General features: G+C 38.5%; 1 protein-coding gene across 1 annotated transcript; it reads right to left on the reverse strand.

Annotated features, from left to right (window-relative positions):
* Positions 1-9330: 9330 nt before the first annotated feature.
* On the reverse strand, positions 9331-21175 carry LOC124897658 (receptor kinase-like protein Xa21). Its single transcript, XM_047410813.1, has 5 exons — positions 21109-21175; positions 20349-20996; positions 11170-11245; positions 9808-10455; positions 9331-9598 (listed from the first exon to the last, which is right to left on the reverse strand). Exons 1-5 carry the CDS (start codon positions 21173-21175, stop codon positions 9331-9333), a joined length of 1707 nt encoding a protein of 568 aa, XP_047266769.1.
* Positions 21176-23652: the final 2477 nt, after the last annotated feature.

Consider the following 23652-nt stretch of genomic DNA (forward strand, 5'->3'; position numbering starts at 1 on the left):
GGAGGAGGATTGCCCAAGCCAAATAAGGAGACCAAGGACCCTTTCCTCTTTCGATGTGACATACTTAACATCATCACTAAGTGTGTATTTTTTGATCGCATTTCACTAAGTTTTCTGCGTTTGTTAAATCTCTGCCTTCAACTCTTTTTTCTCAATTTCGATCTATATTACAACTGCATTCTATCAATCATGGCACCTAAAATTGATCAAAGTGATCCACTTTTCATTGGTGCATCTGAGAGCTTCAGTGCTGTACTTATTCCAATCAAGTTAACTAGTTCAGAAAATTATAGTTTATGGAGTCAATCAATGCGTATTGCTCTCTTAGGGAAGAGAAAGTTTGGATTTGTCATTGGTGCCTGCCGCAAGGAATCATATAGAGAGGAACTTCATGAGCAGTGGGAAATATGTAATGTGATTGTGCTTTCCTGGATAATGAACACTGTGAGTGAGAGTCTATTATCTGGCATTGTTTATGCCACAAATGCTTGTGCAGTTTGGGAGGATTTGAAGGAGAGGTATGACAAGGTGAATCGTATACGTATATACCAGTTGCATCGCAAAATTAATATGCACTCTCAAGGTACAGATTCAATCTCAGCCTATTTTACTTAATTGAAGAGTTTATAGAGTGAGTATGATGTACTAGTGCCAAATCCTAGTTGTGATTGCCCTACGTCTAGAGAATACTCAGATCATATGAGTCAACTTAGACTTTTACAGTTTTTAAGTGGCCTGAATGAGTCCTATGACCAAGCTAGAAGACAGATATTGCTCAAAGGAGTGACTCCTACTCTCAATCAAGCTTATGCTATGCTCATAGAGGATGAAATCCAACATTCAACATGTATGATGACTGTGAATGATAGATCAGAACCACTTGCTATGCAAGTGAATCGAAATTATGTTTTTGGACAAAGCAACTCTAACCATAGAGGCAGAAAGTGTAATTATTGCCATCTATTGGGTTATGCCAAGAAAACTTGCTATAAGTTGGTAGGGTATCCAAATGACTGGAACAAAAGAAAGAAACAAGGTTACAACTATAATTTCAGATCACAATATACTAGTAGTAACGACCTATCCACAAACAACGGTGGTAACAACTTTGTAAACACTGGTCACAGGTTTATTTCTCAGGCTTCAACTATGGTAGCTGGTCAAGTTGATGCTGATAGTTCTAGTCATAAAGTGACTCACACACCAAAGGCCAAGCCTCACACATTCACTGAGGAAGAATACACTCAGATTATAACTATGTTGAACAAAGACACAACAAATATGAAATAAGTCAATACGGCAGGCATTACTACATGTTTCTTTTCCAAAGCATGTTCGGACAGTTGGATTGTAGACGCAGGTGCTACACATCATGTGTCTACACATAGACACTTGTTCAAAGGAGGTACCAGATTAGACTCCAATAATGTGGATAAGTTGCATCTTCCAACAGGTGATGAAGTGACAATCTCACATACTGGAGAAACTCACATTTTTATAGATGATATGATCAAAGATGTTCTACATGTTTCAGACTTCAAACTCAATTTGTTGTCTGTTGCCAAGATAACCAAGGAACTTTCTTGTTTTGTTTCTTTTTTTCCTGATTTTTGTATTTTTCAGGACCTCTTCAATGGCAAGGTGAAGGGGATTGGTAGGCAAGAGTGAACTATATGTTCTTAAAGGTGGTGGCTAGACAAGAGGTACTAATCAGTCAAGATCAGAAGCCAACAGATTTATTGCAGAAGTCTCCACTTCCAGTTGCATCTTATGGCACCAAAGACTTGGACACCCTGTTGCTCAGGTTCTCAAGTGTTTAGACATTATGAAGAATCCTAGTGATGCAAACATATTGAATAAATTTTTTGTGTGTCCATTAGCTAAACAGACAAGATTGTCATTCCCTTTAAGTACTACTAGATGCTCTACATGTTTTGAACTTGTACACATAGATTTGTGGGGTCCATATAAAACTTCTACTTGTAACAACAAGTATTACTTCTCGACTATGGTGGATGACAATAGTAGATACACTTGGGTACACCTGTTATAGTTAAAGTCTGAGGTCATAGTGGCCATTAAGACATTTGTTTCCATGATTAAAACTCAGTTTAGCATAATAGTAAAAACCATTAGATCTGATAATGGCACTGAATTTATCAACTCTTAATGTAAGACATTGTTCCAGTCCCTGGGCATACTACATCAGACCAGTTGTCCTCACACTCCTCAATAGAATGGAGTTGTGGAGAGGAAGCACAGACACATATTAAACATAGCTAGAGCCCTCAAGTTTCAGTCTCACTTTCCCATTACGTATTGGGGACTATGTGTAAAGGCTGCAGTATATCTAATGAACAGGTTACCATCTTCTATTCTAAGTGGTAAGAGCCTATTTCAGTTGATGTTTTCCAAGGATCCCAAGTTGTCACATCTCAGGGTATTGGATGCTTGTGCTATGTGACTATCCTTCTAAGAGGTGATAAGTTCACAGAAAGGGCCAAACCTGCAGTCTTGGTGGGATATTCAGAATCTCAAAAGGGGTATTTACTGCTGGATATCACCTCAAAGAAACTATTAGTCAGTAGAGATGTTGTGTTTCATAAAGATACATTTCCTTTTGCTTTCTCACCAGCACAAAATACACAAGCATCCTCATCTGGAGAAAATATTACTGACTTCTTGATTCCTATAGATGAAGAAACATTTCATGAAACAAATACTAAAAGTGTTACTGAAGGAGCTCCAACTGAGGAGGATGGCTTTTCTAATGCTGAAGTTCCTGGTGCAGCTTCACCTGGCACCATTCATGAAGAAACATGTCAAGATAACTGTTCCCTACCTCAAATCTTTTCCAGTAGACCTGCGTGAACAAGCAAACCACCGTGTGGATGCATGATTATGTTGATACTTCTCGAAATTAGAGATGTAAACATCCATTAGCCAACAACTTATCTTATAAAAATTTGAGTCCTACTTTCAGTGCTATTTATTCAAATTCTCCACTTTAACCGAGCCTCAACACTATAAATAGGCTGTAACAGATAAAAGGTGGGTGAAAGCTATAAAATCAGAGGTTCAAACCTTAGAAGCTAACAACACATGGGTCATTGTTGATCTACCTAAAGGGAAGAATACTGTTGGTTCCAAGTGGATATACAAAATCAAATATCTTGCAAATGGTGAAGTGGAGAGGTTCAAAGCAAGGTTAGTAGCCAAAGGATATAACCAGCAAGAAAGGTTGGACTATCATGAAACCTTCTCACCAGTAGCTAAGATGGTTATAGTCAGATGTGTGATTGCACTAGTTGCATCTAAAGGTTGGAATCTTCATCAAATGGATGTGCATAATGCATTCCTCCAAGGGGATTTTGAAGAAAAAGTTTACATGGAAATGCCTGAAGGATTTAGAAGACAGGGGAGCACAAGGTGTGTAAGTTGATCAAATCCTTGTATGGTATTAACCAAGCCTCCAGGCAGTGGAATCTTAAGATTACTCATGCCTTACTTGATGCTGGTTTTACCTAAAGTGCACATGATTATTCCCTATTCACCCTGTATCAAGGTAATGATACTGTTATAGTTCTTCTTTATGTTGATGATTTATTAATAACTGGAAGCAGTGCCTCCTTGATCAATGCTACCAAAATAAAGTTGCATCAACAGTTTAAGATGAAAGACTTGGGGGATCTCAAGTATTTTTTGGGTATCGAAGTTTTAAGATCAATATCAGGGATTATTCAGAACCAAAGGAATTATATTCTAGAGTTGATTGCTGAAACAGGTCTTAGTGGTGCTAAGCCTGCTATTACTCCCTTAGAGTCTAATGCCAGGCTCATCACTATTGAGTATGATCAAGAAACAGGTGCACAAGGTGATGAACTGTTGTCTAATATTTCCTCTTACTAAAGACTTATTGGAAAGCTTATGTATGCCACTATTACAAGGCCAGACATTAACTTTGTTGTGTAGACTCTTAGCCAATTCATGCAACATCCCAAGAATTCTCACTGGGAAGCAGCTACTAGGGTAGTTAGGTACCTAAAAAATTTTGTTGGCCAAGGTGTCTGGTTAAAGGCTGAACCTGCTAATACTTTGACTTGCTGGTGTGACTCTGATTGGGTTGCCTGTCCAAACACCAGAATACCAATTACTGGTTATGCTATTCAGTTTGATGAATCACTCATATCATGGAAGTCCAAGAAGCAACACACTGTTTCTAGGAGTTCTACTCAAGCTGAGTACAGAAGCATGGCTTCAGCAGTTGTAGAACTCACTTAGCTGGTTGGATTGTTTAAGGAACTTAAGGTCCCTATCTACCTCCCCATTTAAGTTTATAGTGACAGTAATTTAGCCATTCAACTGGCCAACAACCCTGTGTTCTATGAGAGAACCAAACACATTAAGATTGAATGTCATTTCATTAGGGACAAAATCAAGGATGGATTGATTAAGGCCCTACATGTTCACTCTACAGATCAACTTACTATTCTGCTTACCAAGAGCCTAAGTATTACTCAACATGCCTACTTACTTAGCAAGCTTAGTGTGCTGAATGTTATGCACCCTGCAGCTTGAGGGGGAGTGTTTTGGAACATACACGACTACCGGTTCCACTGATGTGTAATACTGATAGGAGTAGGCATCAACTAGTTAGGAGCATATTGTTGAGTCAGCTGTATAAGTTGTTATAGGTTGTTAGAAAATGATTAGTGAGTGGAAAAGAGCTATCAAATAGAGTGTTCTAGAAGAAAGGTAGTTATTAGATATTTTGTTGCCTATATAAGGTACAACAATCTGATTGTAACAAACAAGTTTTGAAGCAGTTATAATTTTGATTCTTCTCCTTTTCTTAGCTCCATCAATGGAGTCTTAGCAAAGTATTTTCACAAGGAGTTACCAAGATTTGTCACTCATAAAAATCTTATTTTACTACCTAAAAAGGATCAAGTTAATACCTTTTCTGATATCAGACCCATCAGCCTCAGTAACTTCATGAACAAAATCATCTCCAGGGTTATTCATGAAAGACTAGCAGTTCATTTACCCAAGCTTATCTCCCCTAATTAGATAGGCTTTATTAAGGGTAGAAGCATTGTGGAAAATATTCTAATGGCATAGGAAATCACTAGAGATATCAGGTTGAGTACCAAAACAGCCAATGTGATAGTGAAGCTGGACATGACTAAAGCTTATGATAGGCTTTCATGGTTATTCATTTCAAAGATGTTTATAAAGTTTGACTTCAGTGAGGTGGTAATTGACACGATATACAGATTATTGGCCAATAATTGGTATTATGTTCTTATCAATGGTCAGGTAAAGGGTTTTTTCAAATCCACCAGGGGTGTGAAGCAGGGCGATCCTTTATCACCTACCCTTTTTATTATTACAGCCGAGGCTTTATCTAGGTGTCTTAATGCACTTAATAAAAGGGATGCTGCCTCATACTTCTTCAGAACTTTCATCATGAGATTCATAGATCTCTTCTCTTCTGATACAAAGAGTATAGTGTCATCCGCATAGGCAAGATGATTAATCGAATCATCTACCCTTTTTATTATTACAGCCGAGGCTTTATCTAGGTGTCTTAATGTACTTAATAAAAGGGATGATTTTAAAGGATTTGGGGTATCTAAATGGAGTGATTCGATTAATCATCTTGCCTATGCGGATGACACTATACTCTTTGTATCAGAAGAGAAGAGATCTATGAATCTCATGATGAAAGTTCTGAAGAAGTATGAGGCAGCATCCAGGCAGCTTATTAATCTCAATAAGAGTGCCTTTTATACTCATGAGAAGGTAGAAACAGGAATAGTATCAAGAATAAAGGAAATCACTCATATCAGACACGATACTTTTCCTTTTATTTATTTAGGTTTTCATATTTTTTATGGAAGGAAAAAAATTTGTTACTATGATGCTATTGTGAAGAAAATAGGCAACAAAGTTCAGAGTTGGAAGGGGAAGTTTCTTTCATATGGAGGTAGGGCTGTTTTAATTAATCATGTGCTTCAAGGCATCCCTATACATTTATTAGCAGCACTCAATCCCCCTAAAGGGGAAATAAGGCATTTAGACACCTTTTTTGCTATGTTTTTCTGGAAGAATACCACCAATAAGAAGAGTAGACATTGGGTGAGTTGGGACACTTTATGCTTACCTAAATTAGGAGTCGGTTTTAGGTCTCTTTTCGATGTTTCTAATGCGCTTTTTTGTAAACTTGGGTGGAACTTGAGGAGTAGACCGTCACCTTGGGAGCTTTCATGATCAACAAATATTGCAAAAAGCTTCATCTAGTAGTGACCCAATGTAGGGGAGCTTCCCCTCTATGGAAAAAACTAGTCTTTGTCAGAGAGCTCATTGAGCATCAAATTTGGTGGAAGATTGAGAATGGGAATTCTATTTTTTGGTATGACAACTGGACCACAATGGGAGTATTATATCACATCATCGCAGATGCAGGGGATGAGGAAATTCAAGTTAGGCATTTTGCAACTATAAATGGGTGGAATGAGCAAAGGTTGAGCGAATTTCTCCCTGAAGAGCATGTACTGTTCATCATTAAAAATATCCGATCCCCAGTGCAAACAAACAATCTAGATAAACCAGTGTGGATGCTTGAACCTAGTGGCAGTTTCTCAGACAAGAGTGCGTGGGAGTATACTAGACAAAAGGATCAGAAGGAAGACATATTTAAATATTTATGGAGTGATAAGTTTCCTTTTAAAATGTATTTTTTCACTTGGAGAATGTGGAAATTTAGGGTGCCGTGGATGAGGTAGTGCAACACATGGGTGTTCACATGGTTTCTAGGTATTGGTGTTGCACTAATCCTAAAATAGAGACATTGTCTCATCTTTTTCTATCCTCATACACAGCTGTAAAGTTGTGGAAATTGTTTGCTAATGTTGCAGGTATATAAATTGAAGGCTTACAGTTATCACAAGTGATCAGTAAATGGTGGGAAAGAAAATGTTGTTCAAATTTAAAGCTACTTCTGAGAGCTGTACTAGCTGTAATCATCTGGAACCTATGGAAGAGGAGGAATAGGTTAAAGCATGGAAAGAAATAATCATTTACTCATTTAGTTTTCAAGGTCAACGCTGACCTATGGAGACTCGGGAGAATTCTACATCCAAAACTACATGATTTGCCAACAGACTCAGAATATTATGATATGTTTAGAGAACCTTAAAGCCAAACTGTTTCATCTTCCAATTTGCTGGAAACCACTGGAGGGATGTCTAAAATGCAACACTGATGGTGCATCAAGAGGCAATCCATGTAGGAGAACCTACGGTTTCTGCTTGAGGAACTGGTGATCTAATATATGCTCAAGGGGATGAAATTCAGGAAAGCACAAGTCTAGAAGCAGAAGCCATGGCAATAAAGGAGGCTCTAGCACATTGTGTGACAAAAGGGATTACTAAAGTTATTCTGGAAACGGATTTACTAATGATGCTTAAAATTCTTACAAAAGTGTTGAAAGTACCCTGGAACATTGTTGGGATCGTGGAAGTTATAAAGGAATATTCACAGTTATGTCAGGTTCACATCCAACATGTATTCAGAGAGGGTAATTGTTTGGCTGATTGCATAGCCAATTTTGCTTTTGATAATACAGGTAGACTCGTCTTTAATTCCTTTTCAGAATTACCAAGTCATGCCAGAAGGATTTTGAATTTAGTTAAGCATCAAGTGCCAAATTTAAGAATCCGAACTAAGGAGATAGTTAGAGATAAGGAAGGGTGTGAAGGATCCGTCACAATAATTATCGGATGATGGAGAGGAATTAGCGGAGCTTCTGATTCTTTTGCCTCTTCATTTTCTTACTTTTTTTATTATTCTTTTCAACGGCATGTCACTATTGGGCTGCTCTCTTTTGTATGGACTTGGATTTATTTTCCTTTTCAAATAAATAAAATTGGCCCCATAGGATCCATATTCAATTTAAAAAAAAAAAAACATGAAGTTTTGTAGTCTTAATTGGTAGATTTGGAAAATCTTGAAGAATGGAGCTTGATTTTCTTCTTCATTAGAGTTTCATATAGGTACTGTATTGAAAAAAGAAAGTAAAATGATAATGCAAATTATCTTTTTTCGTCAGTAATCATCATGTAAGCTTTTAGAGGAACATGACCTATACGTCACGAGTTTGAGTCGGGGAATCAGTCATTGCTATTTGTGTCAGGTAGGTTGACTGTGTTACAATCCCTGTGGGCAATCCTTCTCTGTGTCCCGCGTGAATGCAAGATACTTCGTGCACTTAGCTGCCTTTTTTCATCGTATAGCTTTTTGATATATACTGTAGCATTTTTTATCATTGCCCATTATGTTTGTTATATGTCCTGTTAGTGTTTCCAATGTAAAACACTTATATTATTTGCCTATATATGTTCATACAGTTGATTCCTCTAAAAATCTAAAACAAATTCATTCCGCTTCAAGATTTTCAAGAGGAACAATTTGGTTTTAGTTATTCAATTTAAAGAGGAAACAGTAAGATTCATAGTAACCAGCTAGCATTTCTGGAAAAGGAATCATCCACAAACCAAGTACTAAAATAACAAAATAAAAAAGAACAATCTTCACATAAATCCAACAATTTAGCAAAAATCCAACAATTTAGAAAACAGTTCCAACAAACAGATAATATGGAACGAGTGATTCCGAGAACATGCTTAGCATGCAAGAAGTTGAACATCGATCTTCTGTAGCATCCCTACAACATCTTTTATGTTAGTCCTTCTTGCTGGAGATTCAGCACAACAATCTAATGCTACTTTCATGATTGATGGCTACAACTTCTAGCTCCTTCTGTAAGCCTTTACCTGTTGCTGTTAACAAGTTGGCATCCACGACGTCCATTACCGCATCTGGAAGTGAATAACTCACCCATTGCGTCAAGCTAAGATCTCCTTCAAACTCATTAGGCTTTCTCGTAGTAAACGTTTCCAGCAACATGACCCCATAACTACAGACGTCACACTTTGTTGACACTAGTCCTTCCAGTTCATACTCTACAGTCAAACAATTCATTTAAAGATGCAATATACTTTCAAGGTGGGATAAAAAGAAAGGAATATTCAGCAAAACTAAGAGACGTACCTGGCGATATATCCAATGTTGCTAAGGTTTTAGTGTACAAATCACCCTGATCTTCACCAAGCAGTTTTGAAATGCCAAAGTACCTGAGGTGGGCGACCATATCCTCATCCAGCAAGACGTTACTAGGCTTCAGATCACAGTGGATCACAGGCGACGAGAACCCATGGTGAAGATATTCCAAAGCACATGCCACATCTATCATTATGCTTAGTCTCGTCACCTATGGCGAAGGTTACGCAAAAATTCACATTCTGTATCAAAACTCTTGAATGCCGCATCCAGTTGCAAATTGAACACTTTAACTGCAATGGCAGTTCCACATCTGAGAATGCCTTTGTAAACAGAGCCAAAACTTCCAGAACCAATCAGATTACTATCACTACGGTCATCTGTTGCTTGGAGCAGTTCATAGTATGAAATTCTTTCTCGTGTTATGGTAGACAATGAATTTGCTTGTTGAGGAGCTCTTTTACCTCTTCTATACCTTATCCATACAAACACAAATATGATAGGAACAAATAAAATTGCAAGTCCTAGAAAAAGATATAGAACTAGCAATTTTTTCCTATTGATTTGTGCTTTGATGAAGTTGGGCATGGCGGGACACTAAATCTTGAAGAACCACACAATGCTTCATTGTAGATGAAAAACTTACTCGAGAATTTCTCGAAAGGACCCCAGAGGGTATTTCACCATACAATTTGTTGACAGAAACATTCAAATACTTTAGGTTTTGAAGTTTTTCCAAAGACATAGGAATTATTATGAGAAAGGTCTAGGAATTCCAAACCTACCCTGATGCTCATTGAGTCAGGTATAGATCCTTGCAACTTGTTGTGTCTCAAAGAAAGGTGCACCAGAGTTCGCAATCCTCCAATTTTTCTTGGTATGCCATTTGAGAATTGATTCATCGACAGATCTATCAGTGTCACAGCCTTTAGATTTCCAATTTTTGGAGGCAAAGAACCTACCATGTTGTTTGACGATAAGTCAAGAACCACTAGATCCTGAAGGTTCCCTATGCTTGGTGGTATATTGGAACTCAATTTATTGGAACCCAGATGTATCTCCCTAAGGGAAGTAATATTCCCTAAACAATTAGGAAGAGATCCTGAAAGCTGATTTTGACCCAAGTAAATTTCACCCAAATGCTGCAATTTACATATATGATCACCAATAAATCCTGTAAGATTGTTGATACGGAAGTTGAAGTGCTGAATGTTTCTCAAGTTGCCAATTGTCGTGGGAATCGAACCAGCCAAGCTGTTCTCCGAAAGATCAAGGTCTAATAAGCTGCTTAAGTTCCCAAAATCATTTGGAATTAGCCCTTTGATCTTGCAACTGTTGGCGTAAAATTTTATAAGAGATGTGGAAAAGTTCCCTAAAGATACTGGAAACATGCTGTTTAGAGGGTTGAAAGATAGAGATAGAGTTGTTAAATTTTTGCAATTGGTTAAGGAAGTAAGGAAGCTTAACGAAGAGTCGCTGGTTAAATTGTTTTCTCTCCTGTTTAGGAACCGTAGATGAGTCAAATATCCAAGAGCTAGGAATCAAGCCAGTGAGTTTGTTGTATGAAAGATCTAGAATAGTAAGTTCTGAACAATTGGAGATAGAATGGGGAATAGTTCTGACAAGATTGTCGAATGACATATAAATCTCTTCAATGTTGGGTAAGAGCGAACCTAAGTTTTGTGGGAGACTTCCTGATAGATTGTTGAATGAAAGATCAACTATTCTTAGCCCTGATATGTTGAAGATCTCCATTGTAAGTGGACCACTAATATCATTAAGATCAAGCAGAATTTCCTCCAACTAAATGAGATTGCTCATCTCTTTGGGTATTTCTCATGCCAACACAAGGACAAAAAGGAATACTAGTGAGTTAACTAGCATAAGTTGTACTTCTTGCTATCACTTTGATTACGTACCGGAAAACCTATTTTGTTCAAGATATAAAAATTTCATCTTGGTTAAGTTGCCAATATCTAGTGGTAAGAATCCATTAAGATTGTTCCTCGCCAGTGACAAAACTTGCAAGTCCGAGATGTTGAATACGGAGATTGAGACTGGTTTACCTCCATCCACAACTCCATCAAATTAATAAGATTTCCAATTTCTTGTGGAATTATCCCTGCAGTTAATATGTAATTAATTTTTTTATTTTGGAGTAAATAGATAAAAGAGAAAATACCAAATTACCCCCGTGAATTATATACAAAAAGGCTATGACACACCTCAACTTAAAGGGGTCCTATTACCCCTAAACTAATTAAAAGTGTAATTTTGACACCCATAGTGCCTACGTGGTGCCTACGTGACACATACATGGCACACACGTGGGCCTACGTGGACACTTAGTGTGTTCTGCAATGTATATGCCACGTAGGCACTAAGGGTGTCAAAATTACACTTTTAATTAGTTCAGGAGTAATAGGACCCCCTTTAAGTTAAGGTGTGTCATAGCCTTTTTGGGTATAGTTAAGGGGGTAATTGGGTATTGTCACGACCCGAACCAGGGCCTGGCCGTGACAAGCATTTTGAACCATTGAGGCCCGAAAAACCCCTATCTGTCTGGTAATCATGCACCTAATTCATATGATCAAAGAAATGCAGAAAAAAAACACAATAATTCGAAAACATGGTCATAAATATGAAAAGAGACAATAATGGGGAGATAATGTTCCCTCAACATCAATTATCATCTGAACAACTGTCTGCGAAAATCTCTAACAAATGACTGAAACAATGTCTATCTGAAAACTGGGACAAGGCCCCCAGTAGACCCAAAAACTGAATATAAGATAAAAGGACTGCAGGACATAAGACCTTTCGAAACATAGAAGGCTCACCATTTGTCTCTACAATTATGTCTGAAAGTTCTACTGATTCTCTTGACCCCTAGACTGGGCCTCTGAACCTGAGAGGTTGGAGAGGGGAGGGGGTCAGCACAAAAGTACTGGCACGCAGAGATATCAAAACAAAACATAATATTTTTATAAAGTATAGTTGAGAGCCAATATAAGCAATTTCGTATCAAATCATTTGAAAGCACATGGGTGAAATGCAATAGTTTTTCTCAACAATAATGAAATACAACTGAGCTAGGTGGAATACCCTACATAATTTACACCAACTGTCAAACCTTGGTTGCTGCAGAGATTAGAGTATAAGTGAGGGAGAGACACTCAAGACCACACATGGTGTCTCAACCCAATGGTAGTGCCCAAGATCACTTGGCTCGGGCTCCTACCTATAGTCCCAATTTTGGAATGACATGAAGTCAAGTACACAGATCGCTTATCCTGGTACCAATATTCCGTGTCAGCAAACACATTATTCCAGTGATGAGCCCTTGTGTCTCAAACGCCTTCTTTGGGCATCCACCTTTCTCATGTAAAATCAATGCATTCAAATTTCATTTAATTCAATCACGTATAGTATTCTGTAGGGTATCGTCATACCCGACTTGCAAGTCATCAATATCACATCCACATATGCATAATCATGTAAAATCCAAGGTGCTTCATCATTTACAAGTGGTGAGCAATATTTATTTCAAATTCACGCTCTCTTTTGTTGGTCACAATATAATATGGAGTTTCGAAACATTATCATGGGAATTTGAAAACAATTTATCATTCATATTTATCAACTTCCATGGAAAATCTCAAACACATATCCATGGTTTCAACCATTGAAGTATATAGGCAAACAATTCCCATGACAAAAGGAAAATGACTTAGAAATCATATTGAAAGCAAGATATTAGCATTTGATTGAAAACCCCCATTTAAAAGCATGCATGTTCATAAAGACTACACCCATGAGATTTTTGGATAACCCCACGTACCTCTATTTCCAAGAATAATAGGTGTTTCTTGAAGCTTGCGGATTGTTGATTCCGAATATGTAATTATCTTTGAAAACCTACGGTCAAATCTTGAACTATTTGGGTTTTTATTTTTGAAACCCTAAGGAGAATCTTGAGCACTTTTGATGAAAGAATATGTATTTTGGGGTCCTTGGAACTAAATCTCATGTTTTAGGGCTATGTAAGGGTGGAAAAGGACCACTTTGTCCTCAACACGGAATGCTTAAATCACTAGAATTCCTTACATAGGCGCCGTCCATCCCATTGCCTATGTTCACATAGGCGCCACCTAGGCTATCACCTATGTTCACATAGGCGCCACCTAGACTATCGCCTATGTTTACATAGGCGCCACCTAGGCTATCGCCTATGCTTTCCAGTGGCCATGCGAGATTCGTTAGGCGTCCCTTATCACTTTGGAAGGTCATAACTTCTTTCTCGGGTGTCGGATTTTAGTCAAATTGGTATCGTTGGAAAGCTAACGCGAATACCTATCATTTGACACATAGTGGGTTCCCTAATTCGACATATATAGAGAGTTATGGTCGAAGGAAGATGACACACTTTACAACGTCCACTAAAACTTAGTCTATCAAAATAGTTCCAACTCGTCCTTGAGTTAAAGGACCTCTATGGTCTAAATTCAAGCTTGAGTGGATTCACATGCTACAAAATAATTAACATACCATATTGGCATAGGATTTTATGGCTTCGTGATGCATCGAAATCATGGTCTATATTGTTGCCCGAATTGCGGGGCGTTACATTATCCCCCCTTAGGATCATTCGTCCCCGAATGATGATGCGGGACACAGATAGACACGATTTCAAGCATAATAAAGGACTACAAAAGATACAATAGGAATAGTACCTTCTGTCTCCTCCTCCATCGAAGCAAACAAATTGAGATATCTAATTCTCATGTCATCTTCTGACTCAAAAGTTGCTTCTTCGACTTTCTGATTCCTCCACAACACCTTTACTGAGGCTATCTCTTTGCTCCTCAGCTTTCGAACTTGGCGATCTAAAATTTCAATGGGGTATTCTTTGTAAGATAAGGAGTTTTTCACTTTGATACCCTCTACTGGAAATACCATAGAATGATCTCCAATGGAATACCGGATGAACAGAACCCAAACTTACAGGAAAATCTAACTCATATGCAACTGTACCAATCCTTTTCAAAATCTGATATGGCCCTACATAATGAGGGCTCAATTTACCCCTTTTTCCAAACCACATAACTCCTTTCATAGGAGAAACCTTGAGAAACATCCAATCACCAATTTCAAACTCCAGTTCTCTTCTCCGAACATCGACATAGGACTTTTGACGACTCTGAGCAGTTTTGAGTCATTCTCTAATGATCTTCACTTTATCCATCACTTGGTGAACAAGATCAGGCCTATACAACTAAGTATCACCCACTTCATACTATCCTATCGGAGACCTACATCTCCTCCCATACAAAGCCTCAAAAGGGGCCATCTTGATGCTGGCATGGTAACTATTATTGTAAGAAAATTCAACCAGTGGCAGGTGATCTAACCAAATACCTTTGAAATCAATAACGCATGCCCTCAATATATCTTCGAGGGTCTGAATGGTACGCTCAGCTTGCCCATCCATCTGAGGGTGGAAAGCTGTGCTTAAATTCACTTGTGTACCTAAACCCTTCGATAAAGATCTCCAGAACTGAGATGAAAACTGCGTACCTCTATCGGATATAATGGACACTGGTGCCCCATGCAATCGAACTATCTCCTCAATTTAAATCTAGCATAAACCTCTCCTAAATAATTAGTTCTCACAGGCAAAACGTGTGCTGACTTGTTCAACCGATCTATAATCACCCATATAGAATCGTACTGGTTTCGAGCTCTCAGAAGTCCTGTAATGAAGTCCATATTTATCATCTCCCACTTCCATAAAGGCAGGGCTATCTCTTGGGAAGTACCACCCGACCTCATGGGTTCTACCTTCACTTGCTGACAGTTCAGACACTTGGACAAAAAATCAGCTACATCACATTTCATGTTATTCCACCAATACAAGGTTTTCAGATCATGGTACATCTTAGTAGAAGCTGGGTGAATGACATACCTTGAAGTGTGTGCCTCATTAATGATTCTTTCCCATAGCCCATCGACATTTGGAACAAACAACCTACCTTGAAATCTCAGAATACCATCGCCACTAATTTCAAACGACATAACCTTTTGTTGACCCACATCTTTCTTGATTTGCATCAAGATGGGATCTTCAACCCGCTTCTCCTTAACTTCAGCACAAAGAGATGACTTAGCTAACTCATGGACAATTACCCCTCCATCTTCAGAATCTAAGAGTCGCACCCCCAGATTTGCAAGGCGGTGAATATCCTTCACCATCTCTTTCTTTCCTTCTTCTACATGAGAAAGGTTGCCCATAGACAACCTGCTGAGGGCATCAGCTACAACATTTGCCTTGCCTGGATGGTAATGCAGACTCATATCATAGTCTTTTAAAACCTCCATCCAACGCCTCTGCTTAAGGTTTAATTCTTTCTGTGAGAAAACATACTGTAAACTTTTATGATCAGTATAAATATCAACATGCACTCCATAGAGATAGTGCCTCCAGATTCTAAGTGCAAACACCACGGCTGCTAACTCTAAGTCATGAGTGGGGTAATTGCGCTCATGAACCTTTAACTGCCTAGATGCATAAGCTATCACCTTACCATGCTACATCAATACACAACCAAGTCCCACACGGGATGTATCACAATAAACCACAAAATCATCTACACCCTCGGGAAGGGTCAAAACAGGAGTAGTAGTCAGCTTGTCCTTTAATTTCTCAAAACTATTTTCACACAAGTCAGACCACACAAACTTCATCTTTTTCTAAGTCAGTTTAGTAAGCAGAGAAGCTATGGAAGAAAAACTCTCTACGAACCTTCTGTAATACCCCGCCAAACCCAAGAAGCTCTAAATATCAATTAGAGTCGTGGGTCTGGGCCATTTTCTCGCTACTTCAACTTTCTGGGCATCCACTCTTATCGCGTCATTAGACACAATATGCCCTAGGAAGGCAATAACGTCTAACCAAAATTCACACTTAGAAAATTTGGCATACAGCTAATGATCCTTAAGGCTCTGAAATATAATTCGGAGGTAATTAGCGTGATCCTCTTTACTCTTAGAATAGATCAGAATATCATTAATAAATACAATGACGAACAAGTCAAGAAACTGATGGAACACTCTATTCATAAGATCCATGAAGGCTGCAGGGACATTAGTCAACCCGAAGGACATGACTAGAAATTTGTAATGACCATATCGGGTTCGGAAGGCTGTCTTGGGTATGTCTGACTCCCTAACTTTCAACTAATGATAACCCAAACGAAGGTCTATTTTTGAAAAACACTTGGCACCCTGAAGCTGGTCAAAAAGGTCATCAATCCTAGAAAGAGGATATTTAATTTTAATCGTGACCTTATTCAGCTGACGGTAATCTATGCACATCCGAAGGGACCCATCCTTCTTTCTCACGAAGAGCAAGGGTGCACCCCATGGGGAAATAGTAGGATGAATAAAACCTTTGTCTAGGAGGTCTGCAAGCTGTTTGGTTAAATCCTTTAGTTCTGTGGGAGCCATTCTATATGGCGGAATAGAAATAGGATGAGTGCCTGGCAACACATCAATGCCAAAATTTATCTCCCTATCAGGGGGTATCCCTTGGTGATCTTTGGGAAAGACTTCTGGGAATTCATTCACTACAGGGACTGACTGCAGAGGAAGGTTTCCAACTTTTGAATCTTTTACTTGGATCAGATGATACATACAACCTTTGGAGATAAGCTTTCGGGCTCTAAGATAAGAGATAAAGTGGCCTCTAGGTTCCACAGAATAAAGTGGCCTCTAGGTTCCACAGAACTCCCTGCCCAAACAACTGGTGTCTCATTCGGGAAAGAAAAAGTGACCTTTTGGGTTCTGAAATCAAGGGTGGCATAACATGAATGGAGCCATTCCATCCCAAGGATAGCATCAAAGTGTATCATATCCAGTTCTATAGGGTCTGCCATAGTTTCCCTACCATGAATAGGCACGACACAATTTATATATACCCTTTTAGGAACAACAGAATCACCTAAAAGAGTAGAAATAGAGAAGGGTTCTACAATAACTTTGGGCTCAAACCCAAAACCAACAACCACTCAAGCAATGCATAAACATCACGAGAAAAGATTCGTAACATACCAATGACAACATCTGGTGAAGCTTCCACCTCCTGGCAGTTAGTCAAAGAATATAACTGATTGCGACCGCTTTCGGCAGCTGAAGGGGCACCATTAGGAAAAAGAGCTGTGAAGGCGGCTTGGAACTTAGCCCCTCCTCCCCCCGCATTTATTCCACCAGATAGGCATCTCTTTAAAGGTGACCCACTTTGCCACAAGTATAGCAGTTTCTCCCCTCAAACCAGCACTTCCCTAGATGATTCCTTCCGCAAACCTCACACCGCGGATGAGTACGATGCCGCTGGGCCACACTGCTCTGAGACTGTGTACCTAGAGCTTTGGACCCATGAGGAGTCTAAAAATTCTGAGTTTTTCTATCTGTCGGTGGTTTGGGTGCTGGGGTACTGGCTGTTGACTGTGCATTATTCCAAAACTTCTTCTTCTTCTTCGACCACTTATTACCCTAGTTACCACTCTGCGGCTGACTCTGGTACTGGTCTGTGGATCTAGCTCTCTTAGCCTGTCTGTCTTTCTCTATCGATTCATCAATCTTTTTCTTCTTCTCTTCCACTTGATGCATATGAACGGTCAGTCGAGCAGAGTCTAACTCCTTATTCAACATAGCCCCCTGGCACTCAAGTACCAGGGCATCAACAAGGCCAGATGCAAACTTCCTCATCTGGGCCCTCATATTACTAGTCAACTCTGGTGCGTAGCGGGCTAGTTTATTAAACTTCAAAGTGTACTCTTGGACACTCATACTTCCCTACTTCAGACTCATAAACTCTTCCGCTTTGGCCTTTCTCAACTCCAGAGGAAAGAATCTATCAACACTTTCACCTTTTTCATCTTCTCAGTCGGCATACCACTGATCGCAATGTCCTTGAGCTGATAGGTTGCTAGCTCTACCCCTTCAACCTCATCCACATGCATCACCTTAAAGATCTTTTCCATCTCATCCACGAACTCCTGTGGACCTTTCTCCACCTTGGTGCCAGTGAACTTAGGTGGGTTCATCTTCATGAAATGTCTGACTCTAGTAGCCTCAGATGTAACAGACGCAGACCCAACATCTTCCGATCATTGAGCTTGGTTGGCTACCAACTATGTCAGCATATGAATAGACCGTCTGAATTATGCATTTGAAATATCTCCCTGAGCAGTTGGGGGACGGTTGACATTAGTCTACGAAGCCTGAGATGGATTGGTCAGGACTGGAGGGACTGCTGGAGTAGGGACAAATTCTGAAGTGTGAGCCCTATTACGAGTCCGTATTCTATGGGTAGGACGGACCTTATCTGCCTGAGCATTCTGATTGATGATACAATATGGAGGCATAACTATGTTTCTGAAACACAAGTGATCATTGATTAGGGGACAGTTCAGACTCTGAAGCACAAACTAAAACACAAAGAAGAGAAACATTTCCTAAACGCCTAGCAGCCTTCTGCTTATAAGTGTGGCACGCTATAAACCCATAAACAAGACTTTATCCGACGCGATTTTGCAGACACCTTGGGACCATGAACCATTCTTTGATACCAAGTTTGTCATGACCCAAACCAGGGCCTGGCCGTGACGAGCATTTTGAACCATTGAGGCCCAAAACACCCCTATAAGTCTGGTAATCATGCACCTAATTCATATGATCAAAGAAATGCAAAAATAACACAATAATTCGGAAATATGGTCATAAAAATGAAAAGAGACAATAACAGGGAGATAATGTTCCCTCAACATCAATTATCCTCTGAACAACTGTCTGCAAAAATATCTAACAAATGACTGAAACAATGTCTATCTGAAAACTGGGACAAGGCCCCCAGTAGACCCAAAAACTGAATATAAGATAAAAAGACTGCAGGACATAAGACCTTTTGAAACATAGAAGGCTCACCACTTGTCTCTACAATTCTGTCTGAAAGTTCTATTGATTCTCTTGACCCCTAGACTAGACCTCTGAACCTGAGAGGTTGGAGAGGGGAGGGGGGTCAGCACAAAAGTACTGGCACGCAGAGATATCAAAACAAAACATAATATTTTTACAAAGTATAGTTGAGAGCCATTATAAAGCAATTTCGTATCAAATCATTTGAAAGCACATGGGTGTAATGCAATAGTTTTTCTCAACAATAATGAAATGTAACTGAGCTAGGTATGTGGAATACCCTACATAATTTACACCAACTGTCATATTGAAAGCAAGATATTAGCATTTGATTGAAAACCCCCATTTAAAAGCTTGCATTTTCATAAAGACTACACCCATGAGATTTTTGGATAACCCCACATACCTCTATTTCCAAGGATAATAGGTGTTTCTTGAAGTTTGCGGATTGTTAATTCCAAATATGTAATTATCTTTGAAAACCTATGGTCAAATCTTGAACTATTTGAGTTTTTATTTTTGAAACCCTAAGGAGAATATTGAGCACTTTTGATGAAAGAATATGAATTTTGGGGTCCTTGGAACTAAATCTCCTGTTTTAGGGCTAAGTAAGGGTGGAAAAGGACCACTTTGTCCTCAACATGGAGTGTTTAAATCACCAGAATTCCTTACATAGGCGCCGCCCATCCCATTGCCTATCTTCACATAGGTGCCGCCTAGGCTATCACCTATGTTCACATAGGCGCCGCCTAGGCTATCACCTATGTTTACATAGGCGCCGCCTAGGCTATCGCCTATGCTTTCCAGTGGACATGGGCGATTGGTTAGGCATCGCTTATCACTTTAAATGGTCATAACTTCTTGCTTGGGTGTCGGATTTTAGTCAAATTGGTATCGTTGGAAAGCTAACTCGAATACCTATCATTTGACACATAGTAGGTTCCCTAATTTGACATATACAGAGTGTTATGGTCGAAGGAAGCTGACACACTTTACAACGTCCACTAAAACTTAGTCGATCGAAATAGTTCCAACTCGTCCTTGAGTTGAAGGACCTCTATGGTCTAAATTCAAGATTGAGAGGATTAACATGATACACAATAATTAACATGCCGTATTGGCATAGGATTTTATGGCTTCAGGATTAGCAACGCATCAAAATAATGGTCTATATTGTAGCACGAATTGCGGGGCTTTACAGGTATTATCTCTAGATAAAATATTACTAGCATTCATAAGAGAAAACATACCTGTGAAATGGTTAGTTCCGAGATACAATTGCTGCAATTTACTCAATATTCCAATTTCACTATGTATTGGTTCATCAAACTCATTTTCCGATAAACCTAATAGTTGAAGTTGTGAACAATTTGACAAGCTCGTGGGAATATGACCATGAAGCTTGTTTATTGATAGATAAAGACCTTTGAGATTCGGAAGACCATTGCATAAACCATTGGGAAGACTTCTTGATAAGCTATTGCCAGTAAATGAAATGACTTCGATTCTAAAAATATTGAAAACTGTTAATGGTATAGAACCCGTAAGTTGATTATATTTTATGGCCAACCAGTTCAGTTTGTGAAGATTGCTGATTTCGTTTGGAATGCTTCCTTGAATTAAATTGCTAGATAATTCTAACCTCTCCAACCTTGAGGCATTCGAAAGAGACACAGGGATATGACCTACGGAATTGAATGCCAAATTCAACATTTCAAGCTTTGAAATGTTAAAAAATGATGAGGGAAGGGGGCCGGTAAAACTATTATTCTTAAGGCTTAGAAATTGAAGTTCGTGTAAGAATCCAAACCAAGAAGGAACCTCCCCTCTAAAGTTGTTGAAAATTAAATCAAGAAACTTAATCAGAAGCAAGCGTGCCATTTCTTGAGTCAAATTTCCTGGAAGTTGTTGCATCCCAAGTCAAGAGAAGCAAGGAATGAGAGGTTTCCAAGATCTTGTGGAATTCTGCCTGTAAGAGCCATATTAGAAAGATTCAAGGACTTCACTCACTGGTGACGACAGCCACAAGTGACTCCGACGCAATGGCAAACAGATGTAGCTGGAGACCAACTTTCATCCAAGAAGTGAAAGGGGTCCGAAATGATTTTAGATTTCAGGGAAAGAAGAGGTAATTGATCAGTGGAGATGTTAAATTGGGTCATGGCTGAACTACTTATAATAAAGTACTGAAGCAACAAGAGAAAAGAGGTGAAAGCTTTCTCCATAATTGCATAAATTGGTAGGAATATGGATATGACTAGCAATGATGTGGTTTTGAGACTTTAAATAGCAAAGAGGTCTCTTGCTCATTCTGATTTTAAAATCTATATATATGAGAATTTTCCATTCAAACATATTTTATGGAAAAAAGGAATAACTTTCCTTTATTAATAAATTAAGTCATCTAAAGACAAATAACACAACTAAAGAAACAATAAAGTATTTTTAATTTGTTCAGGTGGAAGACCAAGAAAGAAGAATCAAAAAGGAGTCTTTCACTAACTTATATAAATAACCATATGTAAGATGTTCATTGAGCAAGAATAAATACGGAGTATATATAGATATATGTTGGTGCATGTTGTGCATTTTTAATTTTATAATTAGAATATTAAAGTGTATGATAATTAATAGGAATAAAGTGGAGAAAGTGTTGCTATTGTAACTTATGTAAACCACAATGACATGTTCTAACTAGCATTATCTCCTACTAATTGTCCCACTGCTCCTCAAATGACTATCCGCCTTCTTGACATGTTTTTGTGGAAGAAATCCTACACCTACATAAAGGGTGTTTTCTTCTTTGTGCTGTAATAGATGAGAAGTATTATATTATGTTCATATTAGGGAGTAGTGTAGTGAAAGAGAAAGTAGAGATAAAGAAAATATTCAATATACAAAAGCAAGTAATTATATGTTGAATGAAGGTGTTCTTTTGGTGGAACTCTGGATTCCTCAATTAATTCAGAGTTGTTTGAGTTATACGACGTTATTGTGGTATTGTATCCTGGAGGGAAAAAGTCTAGAGTGACACCGCTAGATCAGTGTAGATTATGCCGCATTGGACTTGAATCTCCTTAAAAAGAGAGAGACATTCATGTTAGCTTCCTATAATATAGAAGAGAGATATTCATGTTAGCTTCCTATACTTATGTTCTATATTTTAATAATGATAAACTAATGAGTAAATATTTGCAAGATATTGAAGATCTCGATGGAAGGAGAAGATACTGAAGATACATCAAAGATGCAGAATCTCTGGGGAATCAACTAAAGATATCCAAGAATATCTTGTTAAAGGAAACAAACATTCAATAACATGATGGCCGGCACAAAACTTGCAACAATATCAATCATACGGAATCAATTCAAGACTTTCAAGAAAATCTCACAAAGAAAATTCCAACAACAGCCTAACTGGAGCAAAACCTGGGAAAGAGCATGAATCACCATAGGAGCAAAAGGAAAAATGATCACACACGTATATGATATGGAAGTGTATAAAGTACCGTGTATGAGAATATCTGATATGGACATATACGGTGTTGGTTTAAAACCGTTAAAGGGAAATAACGCAGGAATTCAATTCAAAAGCTAGCCGACTAAACAGAGATGGAGTTTGTAGAATAGAATATGGCTGATTATTTTCTTGTAAAAGCCGTGTCTCATTAATCATCAGCTGGTTAACTTAAATAGTTGCTATTAAAACTAAAAATAGGACAAAGAAACAACCTATTTCTACCAAAATTAAAATAATTAATTATTTTCTACAGAAGATAGGACTCCTAATTTAACTAGGATTGTACGTAAAAAAACTGGAGAGAAAAAAAACAAAGAAAGACATGCATTCCTGAAGCAACTCTCAACACTTTTCCTTTCTTTACGAAATGCAAACTCCAGTTTTCTGTCTGAGAAGCTTGAATTTGATGACTGGTAAAGGCTTAGTGAATATATCAGCCCTTTGTTCTTCCGTTTTGCAGTAGACAAGAATCACATCTCCATCTTTTTGAACTTCTATCAGGAAGAAAATATTGATATTTAAGTGCTGAAATTTTCCATGAAACACAGGATAGTGATAAATAGCTATTGCTGCTTGGTTGTCCACAAACATTTCAATGCTTCCAGTTGGTTCCATAGGTAGATCAATTAGAATTTTCTTCAGCCACAATGCTTGATTTACCGCTGTTGTAGCTGCCACAAACTCAGCTTCGGCAGTATATTAAGCCACAATGTCCTGTTTCTTACAACTCCATAAAAAAATCCCAGAACCAAGACTAAAACAGACTAAAATAGTGCCCTGAAGTACACTTCGAGTTATCCTTGGAACCACCCCAATCACTATCAGAGTACCCACAAAGCGTCATAGGTTGATTCCTTCGAAACATGACTTCATAGGTGATATGTAACACCCCGCATTTCGGGCTAGAACGTAAACCGTTATTCTTTCACATAGAGGTTGCAAAATTCATGAATCCTATGCAAATTTAGTGTGTAATAAATTATGTATTGTGTGAATCTAGTTTAGCATGAATTGAGATCATAGAAGTCCCTTAA

Source organism: Capsicum annuum, chromosome 4, assembly GCF_002878395.1.
Source record: "Capsicum annuum cultivar UCD-10X-F1 chromosome 4, UCD10Xv1.1, whole genome shotgun sequence".
NCBI classification, from domain to species: Eukaryota; Viridiplantae; Streptophyta; class Magnoliopsida; order Solanales; family Solanaceae; genus Capsicum; species Capsicum annuum.